This window comes from Tyto alba, unplaced genomic scaffold, assembly GCF_018691265.1.
Source record: "Tyto alba isolate M040663 unplaced genomic scaffold, T.alba_DEE_v4.0 Super-Scaffold_9, whole genome shotgun sequence".
NCBI classification, from domain to species: Eukaryota; Metazoa; Chordata; class Aves; order Strigiformes; family Tytonidae; genus Tyto; species Tyto alba.
In genome coordinates this window covers 382,232-397,851 of record NW_024881330.1, presented here as the reverse complement: position 1 = coordinate 397,851, position 15,620 = coordinate 382,232, and the positions used below count along the sequence as shown (strand labels likewise).

The 15,620-nt window shown below is 74.0% G+C and overlaps 1 protein-coding gene across 1 annotated transcript in view; it reads left to right on the top strand.

The window, feature by feature from the left end:
• PLEC (plectin) overlaps positions 1-15,620 on the top strand; it is a gene marked incomplete at its 5' end in the record, with an annotated part of 49,634 nt that overhangs the window by 17,763 nt on the left and 16,251 nt on the right. Inside the window, 12 exon segments of the mRNA XM_042786287.1 lie at positions 3,933-4,003; positions 6,131-6,312; positions 11,265-11,776; positions 11,850-12,503; positions 12,624-12,790; positions 13,297-13,456; positions 13,611-13,695; positions 14,068-14,309; positions 14,533-14,652; positions 14,737-14,844; positions 14,951-15,169; positions 15,373-15,576. Of these exon segments, the coding sequence (XP_042642221.1) occupies positions 3,933-4,003; positions 6,131-6,312; positions 11,265-11,776; positions 11,850-12,503; positions 12,624-12,790; positions 13,297-13,456; positions 13,611-13,695; positions 14,068-14,309; positions 14,533-14,652; positions 14,737-14,844; positions 14,951-15,169; positions 15,373-15,576 (2,724 nt within the window).

Sequence of the window (15,620 nt, the reverse complement as noted above, 5' to 3'; positions counted from 1 at the left end):
GGGGTGCTCACAGGCTGCTGTGCCCGTTCAAGGACGGCTCGGCGGGGTTGGCACAGGCAGCCCGGGGCCGTGCCCCACCTCTGCCCCACTCAGATGTTCCCTGCTCCCCTCCTTTAACCCCCCCCTTCAAGGCTGGACACCCCTCGCAAACCTCACGAGACCCCTCTGCATCCAGGGTTCAAGCCCCTGGGCCAGCCCCGCTCCATGGCCTAGAAGCCCCTCACCCCCCCCCGGTGAGACCCCCGCACCTCCTGGGGTGAGACCCGCCCCCCCCAGCTCCTGAATCCCCTGGGCCCAGCCCTTGTGTTTGCGGGGGGGGGGAGCCCCCTTCCCCACACACCCCTCAGCCCCGTGCCCGTGTTGGCCCCGGCACAGGGACCCTCCGCAGCACGGCACGGTGCCGGCAGCCGGGCGGGGGGGAGCAGCAGCTGGGCACTGAGCCGGAGCCGCACCGCGCACCAACAGCGGGTGATCGGGCCGAGTTAATTAGGACAGATAACCCTGTTACATTCTCGTTTTTAATGGGCTGCAGCTTAGCTCGCCCTGCCGACGCGCGGGCCGGCGCTCGCCCCTGTCGGGCCCGCTGAGCTGAACGGTCACGCAGCGTTCATGCAGAACGCCGCGCCGGCCGTGGCCGTGCCGCGCCGGTCATGACCATGCCGTGCTGGCCGTGGCCATGCCATGCCGGTCATGACCATGCCATGCCGGCCGTGGCCGTGCCATGCCGGTCATGACCATGCCGTGCCAACTGTGGCTGTGCCGCGCCGGTCATGACCATGCCGTGCCGGCCGTGGCCGTGCCATGCCGGTCATGACCATGCCTTGCTGGCCGTGGCCGTGTCATGCCGGTCACGACCATGCCTTGCTGGCCGTGGCCGTGCCATGCCGTTCACAACCATGCCGTGCCGGCCGTGGCCGTGCCATGCCAGTCATGACCATGCCATGCTGGCCGTGGCCGTGCCATGCCAGTCATGACCATGCCGTGCTGGCCGTGGTTGTCACCGGCTCTCCCACAGCGCTGGCGGGACCCTCGCCGGGTGGGCACCCCGCTCCCAGCTGTGCCGCGGCCGAGCCAGACCGTGCCGCAGCACGCTGCACCCCCGGCCCCGCGCCGGTTCCCCACACCCCGGACGTGCGGGGGAACGCCAAACCGCACCATCCCGTCCCGCCGCGGCCGCCGGCCCGGCCTCGCCGGCACACACCAGCCCCCGCGGCTTGGCCCGTCGGCGAGGGGCACCGGGGGCGAGCGGCTGCGGGGCGCGTGGGGCGGCGGGGCATCGGGCACGCGGGGTCTGCCGCGAGCAGGCGCGGACGGGCCGGAGCCTCGCTGGCACGAGGCTGGCGCCGTCCCTTGCCGACACGGCGGAATAGGCCCCTTTTATTCACTCAGATTTTGGGGTGTGAACAAACATCCGCCTCCCCCCGGCCCTCCCCTCGGCGAGCAGCCCCCCGAACCCCTGGGGAGCTCCTCCCTTCCCGCAGCTCCTTTCGCAGGCGCTTTGGCTCATCTCTGACCTCTGCAGCCGAGGGCAAACTTTGCCTTTTGCCCCTCACCTCGTCTGCCCCGCGCCCCCGTTTTCCCCGCTCCCCCATCGCCCCCAGCCGCGGGTCTCGCTCCCACCCCCAGGACCCGGCTTGTGCCCACGGGAGGCGAAGCCTTGCCGGGATGTGGCCCCCAGCCCCGGGGGCACCAAGCACCAGCCCGACTCCGCTTCCCTTTTTCTTGGCGTTTTGCTGCTGCTTCTGGGGCGGTTCCTGACCAGGCCCCCGCCCGCAGCTCCTTCCTCGGCAGCTTCACCGGTCGCCGCTTCCTCCCAGTGACCCCCAGCCCCGTCCAGCCCCGTTTTGGGCCAAGTTCTGGCTCAGCCACGTTACCGGCACCGTGGCCGGCCAGGGCAGCACCGCTGTGTCGCTTCGGCATCGAAGCGGTTTCATCTCCCATTTGTCAAGCCCACGCTCCTCGGCTGTTTCCCCTCTCGGGCACGTGGTCCACCCGGCCTTGCGCTCGCTGCCGTCTCCGTGGCACCACCGCACCCCGCGCCCACGGTTCTCCCCCCGCTCCTGCAGCCTTTCTGGCAGCGCCCGCGCTCCCGTTCCTGCCCCGCAGCAGCCGCCCTCGCTGTGTCCCGGCTAAACCCGGCCAAGGGGCCGCTCCTTCCCGAGCTCCGCGCTCCCTGGCTCCTCCGACAGACGCCTCGGAGCTGCCTGAGTCTCCCCTTCCTCCTCCTCCTCCTCCTCCTCCTCCGGGCAGCCCTCTGTGTCGGCTGCAGCCCCTTGCCTGCCGTGACGGCAGCGTGGCCACCACCCCCTCGGGCCTCCCCACAGCTCCGGCCACCCGCACCGTGCACTTTCCCATTTCCCTCGCCGGGATGCCCAGCGCCGCGGGCTGCTCCCCCTCGTTAGGCTCAGCCGGGCGTTACCAGGGTTAACGGTGGGTTAATTGCAGGGCGCCCCGCTCCCCCCTGCAAACCCGGCTCCTCTGCCAGGGCCCGGAGCAGCCGCTGGCATCTTCCTGCCCACCCTGTCCCCGTGCCCGTGCAGAGGGACGTCGCTCCCAGCCTTGTTTCCCTGCGGCACCTCCTCCTGCTTGTCGCAGCGCCGGAGCTGGAGCGGCCGCAGGCCCGGCGGAGCCGACGGTTTGGGTTGCGGCGGGAGGCACGGCCGGAGGTGGCCTTGGGGACATCGACGGCTCCCGGGCCGGCGTCGCTCGGGCAGGTGCCTCTCCCCGCGGTGCGGGGCTCTGCGGCCGGAGGAGGGCTTGCAGGGCTGATAACGTGTTATCTTCACCGCCACGGCCGCGCCGGCCCGGCCCTTCTGGCGCTGGTACAGAAGCCGGGGAGGTTTCTGCTGGGAAGATACTGGTCCCCGTGGGAGCTGGCGGGGGCGGCACCATCTCGGGGTGCCCCGGCTCAGCTCTGGGGTGTCCCAGCTGAGCCCCGGTGCCGGCGCCCGAGGGCGGCAGCTCCCGCCGTACCCGCAGGCTCCCGGCAAACCGCGGTGAACCAGCTTCGGCACGCCGTGCTCCCCGCCGGGTGCCGTGAACGTGGCCCCTCCTGTGCGCCGGCACGTGTGGGGAGCGGCGCCCCGAAACGTGCCATGGGGCTGCTCCCAGGCGCTGGCTGCCGCAGCTCGAGGGGCACTTGCCCACCCCCTGCGCCTTCTCTTCTCGGCCGAGGTGCCGTTGCTCCGTGCCCCCGCAGCGGGCCGGCTCCGCCGTCCGGGGTGCTCCGAGGGCACGCACTCAGAACGCTGCAAAACGCCCCAAAACCAGGGTGATGCCGCTTCCCACCACGGCCCCCGGCAGATACTGCCCCCAGCAAGGGCAGAGGGGCCTGATCCTGTGCGCGGCGCTGGGGAAATGGGGTGGGTGGGGGAATGAGGCAGAGCCCCCGGCCGGGCTGCGAGGCGCTGCGGGTCAGTTTGCCGTGGCTCGGTTGGGGCTCAGCCCGGCACCGGGCCGTGGGCTCAGCAGCACGCGGCGTGGCGAGGGGCGGACGGAGGGACACCGGGGACCAGCGCCCAGAGCGAGCCGGGGGGGCCGGCAGCTGTAGCTGGCAGCAAGTGAGAGCTGGGAGCGCTCCCGGGGTAAAAAAGGGTCGGGAAATGCGGGAGCGCTGCAGGAACCGCCGCTGCGAGCGGTGCTCGTCCCGGCAGAGGACACCGAGACGGGCAGAGCCGAAACCCGCAGGTACCAGTGGTGGCTGGCGGGCGAGGGCTGCGGGGCCGGAGGTCGGGGGTCCCGGCCAGGGGTGCTCCGGTGAGGATGGGCCCGGTGGCTGCCGCTCTGCGGGGAGGCCAGTCTCCGGGGGGGACACAGCAACCACCCCGAGATCACAGCGCTGGTGTGCTGAGGGGGCTGGTGGAGCCTCGTCCTCCTCCCCTCTGCCGCGTCCCGACGCCCCCTCCCCACCCGCCCCTCTGCTCTCCTTGCAGAAGCGCGGTGCTGCCGACGACGCCGGGAAGAGCGTGGAGGGGTCGTCGCCGGACGGGGAGGAGATGGAGAGGTACGGGCACCGCTGGGCACCGCGGGACGAGCTGGGGTCTGCACGTCCGTGCGTGGGCACCCGCACCGCGGTGAGGGGAGCCGGGGCGAACCCTGCACCTCCCCAGGGGTCCAGGCCAGCTGCTGGGGTGCGGGTCACCTGCTCTCAGGCGAGGAATGTCCCCCGCGGGGCGAGCAGGGATGGGACCGGAGAGCCACGGGCACTGGGTACGGGCATGGGGAGCCGGCGGCCACGGGGACGGCGCTGGGTTTATCCGGCCCAGGGCGCGGACTCGGGGGGAGGTACTGGCACAAATGTGGCCGAGGCCATCAGCCCCGGGATCGCTCCCTTTGGGGGTGTCCCCGGCCAAGGGGCGCGCGGGGCTGGGGACAGCGTGGGGGGCAGCGGGCACCGGCCACGCCGGCGGGCTGGGGGTGAGGCCGGTTATGGGGGGCCTGCGAGGGGTGAATGGAGCCTCCTGGGAGCGGAGCCGCAGAGTTGCACCCCACAGCCCAGCACGTCCCCAGCCCTGCACCCCACAGCCCGGCATATCCCAGCCTGCACCCCACAGCCCGGCATATCCCAGCCCTGCACCCCACAGCCCGACACGTCCCCAGCCCTGCACCCCACAGCCCAGCATATCCTAGCCTGCACCCCACAGCCTGACACGTCCCCAGCCCTGCACCCCACAGCCCAGCACGTCCCCAGCCCTGCATCCCACAGCCCAGCATATCCCAGCCTGCACCCCACAGCCTGGCATATCCCAGCCCTGCACCCCACAGCCTGACACGTCCCCAGCCCTGCACCCCACAGCCCGGCATATCCCAGCCTGCACCCCACAGCCCGGCATATCCGAGCCTGCACCCCACAGCCCGACACGTCCCCAGCCCTGCACCCCACAGCCCGACACGTCCCCAGCCCTGCACCCCACAGCCCGGCATATCCCAGCCTGCACCCCACAGCCCGACACGTCCCCAGCCCTGCACCCCACAGCCCGACACGTCCCCAGCCCTGCACCCCACAGCCCGGCATATCCCCAGCCCTGCACCCCACAGCCTGACACGTTCCCAGCCCTGCACCCCACAGCCCGGCATATCCCAGCCCTGCACCCCACAGCCCGACACGTCCCCAGCCCTGCACCCCACAGCCCAGCACATCCCCAGCCCTGCACCCCACAGCCCAGCACGTCCCCAGCCCTGCACCCCACAGCCCGACACGTCCCCAGCCCTGCACCCCACAGCCCGGCATATCCCAGCCCTGCACCCCACAGCCCGACACGTCCCCAGCCCTGCACCCCACAGCCCGGCATATCCCAGCCCTGCACCCCACAGCCTGACACGTTCCCAGCCCTGCACCCCACAGCCTGGCATATCCCAGCCCTGCACCCCACAGCCCGACACGTCCCCAGCCCTGCACCCCACAGCCCGGCATATCCCAGCCTGCACCCCACAGCCCGACACGTCCCCAGCCCTGCACCCCACAGCCTGACACGTCCCCAGCCCTGCACCCCACAGCCCAGCACGTCCCCAGCCCTGCACCCCACAGCCCGACATATCCCAGCCCTGCACCCCACAGCCCGGCATATCCCAGCCTGCACCCCACAGCCCAGCACGTCCCCAGCCCTGCACCCCACAGCCCGACACGTCCCCAGCCCTGCACCCCACAGCCCGACATATCCCAGCCCTGAACCCCACAGCCTGGCATATCCCAGCCTGCACCCCACAGCCCGACACGTCCCCAGCCCTGCACCCCACAGCCTGGCATATCCTAGCCTGCACCCCACAGCCCAGCATATCCCCAGCCCTGCACCCCACAGCCTGGCATATCCCAGCCTGCACCCCACAGCCCAGCATATCCCCAGCCCTGCACCCCACAGCCCAGCACGTCCCCAGCCCTGCACCCCACAGCCCAGCATATCCCCAGCCCTGCACCCCACAGCCCAGCATATCCCAGCCCTGCACCCCACAGCCTGACACGTCCCCAGCCCTGCACCCCACAGCCCGACACGTCCCCAGCCCTGCACCCCACAGCCCAGCATATCCCAGCCTGCACCCCACAGCCCGACACGTCCCCAGCCCTGCACCCCACAGCCCGACACGTCCCCAGCCCTGCACCCCACATCCTGCTGTGTCCCCGGTCTCTCCCCAGAGCGTGGCAGCGTGGCGAGCATTGGGAGTGGAGGCTGGAGGCGCACGAGCAGCTGCTGGCCCTGCGGCACTGGCTGGACGCCGTGGAGAAGAGGTTGCCCATCCTGGCGGAGCCCATCCTGGCCCCGCAGGTAACGGGCTGGCCCCGGGCACGCCGCGGCCGGCGGAACCGCTCAGAGCCAGGCAGGACACAGCCCACATCGCCACCGAGACTGGTGAGGTCTCGGTCCCCGGATGGTGCCGGCTGGGCGGCCCTTTGGCACAGCACCGTGAACCGGCTGGTGACACCGTGGCCAGGCAGGGTCCCGTGTGCCCAGCTCCGGCTCCCCAGCCTGACGAGGCTCGCCTGCCCGTGGTCCCCACCGACACCATCACGGGCTGCCGTGGGCTCGGAGCCTGCTGCACCCGTGGCCCTGCCGGTACCCGTGGCATCGCCGCCTCCGAGCCACGCTGGCACCAGGGTCACCTTCTGCACTGGGATCGGCTGTGTCCCACGGCACCGTGACGCAGGCAGTGTGTGCAACCGTGGACAGGGTGTGCAGCTGTGCACGGGGTGTGTAACAGGCCGGGGGGTGTGTAGCCGTGCACGGGGTGTGTAACAGGCCAGGGGGTGTGTAGCCATGCACAGGGTGTGTAACAGGCCATGGGGTGTGTAACCGTGCACAGGGTGTGTAACCGTGCACGGGGTGTGTAACAGGCCAGGGGGTGTGTAACCGTGCACAGGGTGTGTAGCCGTGCATGGGGTGTGTAACAGGCCAGGGGGTGTGTAACAGGCCATGGGGTGTGTAGCCGTGCACGGGGTGTGCAGCTGTGTATAGGGTGTGTAAATGTGCACAGGGCGCGTAACCGTGCGCAGCCGCGTCCCCCTGCCCCGGCGCGGGGTGCGCAGCCACACCAGGGGTGTCCCCCCGCCTGGGCGCCTGTGGCCGTGCTGTCCCCCGCTCTCCACCGCCCCGTGTCCCCGTGCCCGGACGCTGGGGGGGCCGCGCCATGTCCTGCCCCGGCGCAGGCCGCCAGCTCCGCCACCCCGGCCGTGCCGAGCGGGGGCTGCCCCTCCTCGCCGCCCTCCCAACAGCCCCTCGCCGGCTCCTTTTGTTCGGGCCTGGCCAGCACACGGGCTCCCTCCGCACACATGACGGCACAAACTGAAAGGGCCATTCATCCCGGCCACGGCGCAGACAAAGCCGGGGCCGAGGAGAAACCCACCCGGCTCCCGGGATCTGAGGCGGCGGATTCCAGCCGGCCGCTCTCGCCCGGTGCCCCGCGCTGGGCTCCCTCTGCCCGGGGCACCCGCGCCACCCCCAGCCCCGGTACCCGGGGCTGCGGAGCGTGCCAGGCGGGCTCCGGGCAGGCGAGCGGGCCGGGAGGCGGCGAGCGGCTCCGCCGAAGGAGCCCCGCCGGGCGCCGTGGGGTGCCCGGGGTGCCTCGCCAGCACGGTGGCTGCGCCCTGGGGGTCCCGAGGCTCGTGCGTCCCCCCCGTGGGGTAGCAGGGAGGAAGGGGGGGGGGGGGGCTGTGCTGCTGGGCTGAGCCTGGGGGCTGGGGGAGCAGCCCCCCCCCCCGCCCCAGGGCCCACCCCAATTTGTGGGGCTCAGCGGGGCTCCGAGGCACCATCAGCCAGGCCCCGGTCCCGCCTGCGCCGCCCGGGTCGGCTGGGGATGCCCGGCAGCCCCCGAGGGGACCGGTGCCTCGGCTGGGCGCCCACGCACGGATCCGGCGCCGGGTGCTGAGCTCCTCGCTGCCAGCACCGTGCGCGGGGGACGGTGCGATGCCGCAGGAGGGCCGGGGTTATGCTAATTCCCTGCCGCGTCGCCGGCAGCCGAGCAGACAAAGCCCCCGGCCCCCTCCGCCCGCCGCTTTCAGGAGACCCCGAGGGAGCCCCATCCATCAGCGCAGCGCGGCGCTCCGCGCAGCGGCCCCCCCGGCTCCGAGGGGCCCCCGCTCCTTTGTGTGGGGCAGGACCCCCCGCCCCGGAGGGCCTCTCGCTGGCTTCGGGGCCGCCGTGCCGGAGCGGGGTCCCGGCGGGCTGAGGATGGGGCTCGGCCCCCCACCCCGGCACCTCCGGCCGCCCCTTGGCCCCCCCCAGGGCAGGGGCAGGAGGGGGGGCCCTGGGCTCCGCGCCCCGACGCCCCGGGGGGAGGCAGGTGGGGGATTTGCACCAGCATCTCCGCGGCCCCACCGAGGACACCTGCACCCACAGAGCCCCTGGGGAGGGGACCCTGCACCCACAGACCCTCTGGGGAGCCGGGCTGCACCCCCTTTGTGAGCGCAGCTCACAGCAGCGCCATCACCCCGGGGGGGCCGGGGGGGGTCAGCGCTCCCCGGAGGTGTGCGACCCCCAGAGCCAGAGGGGCTGCGCCGCCGTGGGGCTGTGCTCCCGTGGGGCTGTGCCGCCGTGGGGCTCTGTCAGTATGGGGCTGTGCCGCCGTGGGGCTGTGCTCCCGTGGGGTTGTGCCGCTGTGGGGCTCTGTCAGTATGGGGCTGTGCTCCCGTGGGGCTGCGCCGCCGTGGGGCTGTGCTCCCGTGGGGCTGTGCCGCCGTGGGGCTCTGTCAGTACGGGGCTGTGCTGCCGTGGGGCTGTGCCGGTACGGGGCTGTGCTCCCGTGGGGCTGTGCTGCCGTGGGGCTGTGCTGCCGTGGGGCTGTGCCGGTACGGGGCTATGCTCCCGTGGGGCTGTGCTGCCGTGGGGCTGTGTTGCCGTGGAGCTGTGCTGCCGTGGGGCTGTGCCGGTACGGGGCTGTGCTCCCGTGGGGCTGTGCTGCCGTGGGGCTGTGTTGCCGTGGAGCTGTGCTGCCGTGGGGCTGGGCCGGTACGGGGTTGTGCTGGTATAGGGTTGTGCTGCTGTGGGGCTGCGCTCCCGTGGGGCTGTGGGTGCAGGCACGCAGGGGATGTGGTCAGATCCCGATCTCCGAGCGGTGCCGGTGCCGCTGCGGGGGGTCGGTGGGGTGGTCGGTGTGGGGTCGGTGTGGGGTCGGTGGGGGGTCAGCCGGGGGGCCCTTGGGGGGGTCGGGCCGCCCCCCCGGGGAGCACCGCGCGGGGCGGGCGGTGGGAACGGCGCGGCTCCCCTCCCCCTGCCCGGGATGGCTGCGAGGCCCCGGGGGTTTCCCCGGTAACGGCGCCGTCCAGCGCGCGAAGGGTTAACGCGGGCGGCCGTGTTGGACCGGGGGGGGGGGCCGGGGAGTCAGCCGGGCCGAGCCGGGACAGTGCCGAACCGTGCCGAGCCGGGCCAGTGCCGAACCGTGCCGAGCCGGGCCGGGCCGGGCCGAGCCGGGCCAGTGCCGAGCTGTGCCGAGCCCAGCAGAGCCCAGCCGGGCCAGTGCCGAGCCCAGCAGAGCCCAGCCGGGCCGAGCCGGGCCAGTGCAGAACCGTGCCGAGCCGAGCCCAGCCGGGACAGTGCCGAGCCCAGCAGAGCCCAGCCGGGCCGAGCCGGGCCAGTACCGAGCCCAGCAGAGCCCAGCCGGGCCAGTGCCGAACTGTGCCGAGCCGAGCCCAGCAGAGCCCAGCCGGGCCGAGCCGGGCCAGTGTAAAACTGTGCCGAGCCGTGCCGAGCCGAGATGAGCCGGGCCGAGCCGGGCCAGTGCTGAACCGTGCCGAGCCTTGCCCAGCAGAGCCAAGCCGGGCCAGTAGAGCTGGGCCGAGCCGAGCCGGGCCAGTGCCAAGCCGGGCCGGTGCCGAGCCGAGCCGAGCCGAGCCGAGCCGAGCCGAGCCGAGCCGGGCCGAGCCGATCGGAGCCGGAGGGTCCCCGCCCGCCCGGTGCCGCCCCGTCCCCCCCGCCCCGCCCGGCCGCAGCGCACAAAGGCGGCAGCGGGGCCGGGGCGGGCGATGCCCGGGCGGCGGTAACGGGGGGGCCGAGCCCCGCTCCGCTCCGCTCCGCCCGGGCCGGGCCGCCCCCCCCCCCGCCCCCCCGGCAGCCCCCGCCATGGCCCGGCGGCGCGGCGGGTAGCGGGGGGCGGCGGCGGAGCCCCCCCCGGCCCGGCCCCATGGACGCCCGGCTCGGCTGAGGGGTGAGTGCCGGGGCAGCCCGGGGGCGCGGGGGGGGGGGGCCCTGTGGCCGTGGACCCCGCGGGGGGAGCCCAAGGCCGGCGGCGAGACTGCGGGGTGCGTGGGGCCGGGCGGGGGTTGCGCGGCTGTGGAGAGGCCGGTGATGCTCCGGGGGCGGGGGGTGCGCGGTGTCCCCGAATCACCCCTCGCCTCGCCGGACCCGGCATCCTTCCCCCTCCCACCCCCCCCCACTCGACCTGCGTGGACGGGCTCCCGTGGGGGCAGCGCTGCAGCCCGGGCGAGCGAGTCGGGGCCCCGCCGTGTCCGCGGCGTGTCCGTGCGGGGGGGCTCCGGCGGGGGGGAGGGGCGCTCCGGCCACGCCGGGGTGCGCGGCTGCCGTGGGCCCACGCACGGGGGCCCGTGTCGCGTGGGCAGGCTCGCGTGTCGCCGTGCTGACCCAGGCGTGGGGTCTCTGCCTGTTGCTCGGCGCGGGGCAGTGCGTGTGTGTGCGTGTGTGTGTGTGTGCAGGTGGAGGCGGGGGGGGGGGGGGGGGTGCGTGTAAGCATGGTGTCCGTGCGGTCACGCGTGTGTCATCCCTTCCGTGAGTGCCCACGCAGGTGGGTCCCGGTGGGGGCAGCGCTGCGGCGGGGGCTCTGCCGAGGAGGTGGGGGGGGGAGGCTGGCGTGGGAGGGTCCCACGGAGGGTTGCGGGTGATTTATGGCTGCGGCAGGGTGGGGGGCCCACCCAGCCCGCTGCTGGGTGGGTGCTGGTGGGCGGGTGGCCCCCGGCCCTCTCCCCCCGGAGCCTTTGTGGGGCCCTGTGGACAGATGGCTCCTTTCTCCCGCCGCCGCCGGCCCCCGAGTTCATCCAACGGCACAAAGCGACGCCGGGCGGGAGCATCTGCCCCGCGCTGCCTCCCCGTGCCCCCCGTTTACCCGCCTGCTAGCGAGGGGTGGCAATGCCGCAGAGCCCTCTGCTCGCCCCGAGGTGACGACGGCCAGCGCCTCGTCCAGCAGCCCTTTGCTGGGTGGGGGGGAGCCGGGAGCCCCCCCGAGCCCGGGCAGGAATTTGGGTGGCCCGGGGAGCAGGACAGGGTCCGGGCACTGCGCAGCCCCGCGCTGGCCCCGATAACGCCCGTCCTCCTGGCTCGTTTCAGGCCGGGATCTGAGGCGGGGGCCCGGCGCCCGTGCCCGTGCCATGGGGAATTCGGTGAGCCGGCCCAGCTGCCTGGGCGAGAAGAGCCGGCGGCCGGACGAGCTCCTCCGGGAGCCGCCGCCCCGGGAGCCGGGGCTGGACGCGGGGCAGCCGCCCGGCAGGAGCGTCGCCGAGGCCTGGCCGGGGCCGCCGGTGGAGAACGGCTGGAGCCCGGTGCCCGGCGCCGGCCGGAGCTGGGCGGGCAGCCCCGTGCTGAAGCGCAGCCAGTCCGAGGTGACGGTGCAGAACGGGAGCACGGCCTGTGTCCCGCTGAAGGGGCAGGCGGGGGGCGCTGCCTGGACACCCCCCCGGGCCGGTGCCCCCCGGAGCGCCTGGTCCTGGAAACCCGTCACCACCCGCGAGGTGACGGAGGTGACGGAGGTGACCGAGACCATCGTGACGGAGATCGTGGAGGTGACCGAGTACCCGGCCGGCGAGAAGGGCGGGGAGCCCCTGGTCACCCGGACGGTCACGGTGCTGACGGAGCGCGCGGGGGAGCTCGCGGCCGGCGGCCGCGCCGGACACACGGACACCGCAGAGGTGACTGACTGCCGGGCAGGGACCCCCGCTGCGGCAGACGCCGTGCCGGCCCCGGCGGGGATGCTTTGCTGGCACCCTTGTCCCCGCCAGTCCCTCGTCCGGTGCTCGCGTGGGGTCTGCGCCCGCTGTGCGCGCCCCGCGGTGCCCTGGTGTGGGCAGAGCCACCGGTACCCCCCGCCCCATTGCTGCGCACCCAGCCGGGCACCGGAGGATGCGGCTGGTGGGGGCTGTGTGTCTGGAGGGGGCCCGTACGGCACGGGGTGCACCCGGGGTATGCAGCCCCTGTTTTGGGGAGCCCCGCCGGCAGCGCCTGGTCTGTCGGCCCCGAGGAGCAGCGGTGCAGAGAGCCCGTCCCGACACAGCCCCGCCGATGCGGCGAGCAGGGGATGCGGATTGCCTCCCGGGCTGGGCACGGTGGGGAGGAACGTACCCCAGCCCCACGGCTGCCCCACGGCTGCCCTCCGGGCGGCTCAGCCACGTTTCTCCCCAGGTATCCCCGCGGGCTGTCCCCGTCCCAGAGGAGGTGGCTGGCGTGGAGCGAGCCCAGGACACGCTGGAGAGCTTGCTGGCCTGGGTGGCCGACATGGAGGAGCTGGTGAGCAACCAGAAGCCGCCGTCGGCGGAGGTGAAGGTGGCGAAGGCCCAGCTGGAGGAGCAGAAGGTCAGCAGATCCGTGCCGGCGTGTCCCCCCCCACCGTGCCGCTCTGGGGCTGGGGCTCGGCGGGGCTCGGGGGGCAGAGTGGGGGTCCCCGGCACAGCGCTGTTCCCCGCGGCCTTGCAGCTCCTGAAGCGGCTGCTGGAGGAGCGGAGGCCACGCGTGGAGCTCGTGCTGCAGGACAGACCGGTGCCGGCGGCACACGGCTCCGGCACCGTGGCGCCCGAGGGGAGCGGCAGCCTCTGCGGCCTCGGGGAGAAGTGGGGCAAGCTGATGCAGGAGGCTGAAGCCAGGTGGGTTGGGGTCGGCAGCCCTGTCCCCCCCCGCCCCACCGCGATCCCCCTGACGTCCCCACGTGCTCTGCCCCGCTCGTGCCCGGGCTGCGCCGTGCCCCACGGACTGTGGGGCGGGTTGTGGTCCCTGCAGCCTCGCCACCGGCGAGGGGCTCGCTCCGGACCGGGCACCGATGGGTCACGCAGTGGGGCTGGGGCCACCTCACCCTGCGTCCCAGTGTCCCCAGTCCTGGCTGGGATGAAGCGGGACCCCCGTGGCCTCTCCTCGGGATGCTCGTGGTGCTGCCTGGGCTGGGGATGCTGGCCTCGCCCCTCACGTTTGGGGTGGGATTTTTGGGGTGGGGAGCACAGGGCGGGGGGACCACTGAGGTAGGAATGGGCCACCCAGCCCCAGTGGCAGGGGGACAGGAGGCTTCTCCAGCCAGGACCTTGGTCTCGCACCTGTGAGGCCCCTGGGACTGGGGGCTGTCACCCTCCCCAGCTGCCCCCCCGCCTTCCCGGCACAGGTACGGCCGCCTGGAGCGGATCCTGCCGGCGGCACAGGGCTTCCAGGAGGCCGTGGACTCCTTCCAGGAGTGGCTCGGTGCCACGGAGCGGCAGCTGGCCCAGCTCTGGCGCGCCAACGGCTGCGTCCGCCGCGTGCAGGACGCCCACCAGCAAACCCAGGTCGGGGCCGGGCGGGGGTGCGGGGTGGGCTTGGGGCAGGGCGAGCGGGGCACGGCGGGACGGGTGGGGAGGGCTGGGTATGGGGGGGACGCCCGTGGGCGTAGCGGCGGGGGGGGACAAGTGGCAGTCACCACCACGGGAGCCTCTCGCCCAGGCGCTGTGCGAGGAGATTCGCGGCCGGCTGGGAGAACTGGACGGAGCCCTGGAGAGCGGGCAGAGGGTCCTGGAGATGGTGACAGGCGAGTGGCCGCCGGGTCGGGGCTGTGGGACGTGGAGCGTGTCACGCAAGGGGCTGTGCCAGCACCGAGGGGGACCCCGGGGCGCGCTGGGGGCTGCGGGAGTGTGGGGTCCCTTTTGGATGGAGGGCGGCCGGGGGGGACCCTGGCCCCTGGGGCGCACTGGCAGCGGGGGGTGGCCAGCAAGCTGAATTTTGCTGCTGGTGGGGATGAGGGGCCGGAGCCGGGTCCAGGAGAAGCAGAAGGCGGATGGGCACAGGGGAAGGTCAGGACAGAGCGAGCGTCGGGAGGGAGGGCAGGTGTTGGCACGGCAGGTCCCCGTCCCCGGGGACACCGGCCGCAGCAGCGCTGACGCCGGCCGCGGTGCTGCCGCAGGGGAGGAGGCCCAGCTGGCGCAGGAGAAGATGGAGTCCCTGAGGATGCGGTACCTCATCGTGGGCCAGAGCAGCGCCGACACCGCGCACCGGCTGGGGCAGACCCTGGAGGCCTCGTCCCGCCTGGGCGCTGCCCAGGAGGACCTGGCGCTTTGGCTGGGCCGCGTGGAGAAGGAGCTGGGCTCCTGGGACAGCCAGCGCGGTGGCCGGGAGCCCCCGGTCGGCACGAGTGACAGGGAGAAGGTGGGGGACGCGGGGGTCTGGGGACAGTCGCCCTCTGCCCCCTTCACCGCTCCCCGGCCCCGCGGCGTTGCTGCCTGCAGTGGGCAGCACGGGGGAGTCGGGGCTGGGGGGGACGCGCTCGGTTACGGCTGAAGGCGCCGCAGCAGATGCGCCGGGGGCAGGGGGGGGCCCGTGTTGCGGCGAGGCGGGCCCGGTGCCCTGACCGTGCTCCTCTCCGCCGCAGTTCGAGCAGATCCTGGACTCCCAGCTCGCCCGCGTGGCGCGGCTGGGCGAGCGGCTGGAGGAGATCGGGCGGGTGCAGCTGGACGCCCAGGCTCTCCGCTCGCAGCTCGCCGATCAGAAGGTGGGTCCGCTGCTCTGGGCCAGCACCCGCACCCCAAAACGGGGGTGCCCGAAGTCCCCAGGGACACTGGCCTCTGTCTTCCAGCTGCTCTCGGCCGAGATCCTGCACCACCGGGGACTGGTGGAGCGTCTGCTGGGGATCTCGGACCCGCTGCTCCTCTCCTGCCCCGAGCCCCTGCGGCAGCACCTCCAGGTGAGTGGCCGTGCCGGGGCTGCGCCGGTGCCCGCCGTGGGGGATGCTGCCCCGGGGACGGCTGCCCCGCGCCCCCGGCACCCCGGTGAGCCGCCCGTCCGCGCAGCCCTCGGTGCAGGCGCTGCGGGAGCGCACGGAGCAGCTCTTCCTGCGCAGCGGAGCCTGCGCCGTGCAGCTGGAGCACGCCCAGTCCCTGCTCGCCCAGTTCTCCGAGGCCCACGAGGAGCTGTTGCCCTGGCTGGAGGAGACGCAGGTCGTCGGGGCGCAGCTTTTCCCCGACGCCATCAGCTACGAGGCCCTCAAGGAGCAGCAGGCGCTGCTGCAGGTGAGGGCGGGGTGGCCGGGGCATGGGGAAGGTGTGGGACACCCTGTGCCACCCCGTGGGGGCGGGAGCAGACGGCGGGATGGAGGGGACAAAGCTGCGGGCACCCGCCGCGCACGAGCACCGTCCCGCGGGAGCAGAGCCTGGGCAGCCCTGGGGCGCCCCGGGGCACGTGCCCGTCCCCACGGCTTTGCCTCGGCCCGCAGTGCCTGCGGGAGGCCATCGCGGAGCACCGGCCGCTGGTGGGGAAGCTGCAGCGCGTCTCGGCGCAGCTGGCGGAGCTGAGCCCCGAGCAGGGAGCCCCGTTCCAGCAGCGCTGGCGGGAGGCGGAGGAGCGGTACGGCCGCGTCCGCGAGCGCGCGCGCCAGGCGGCTGCTCTGCTGGAGGACGCCCTGCCGCGTTACAGCCAGGTACGGCACCGGCACCGGGGCTGGCGGGGGACGGCGTCCCCTTC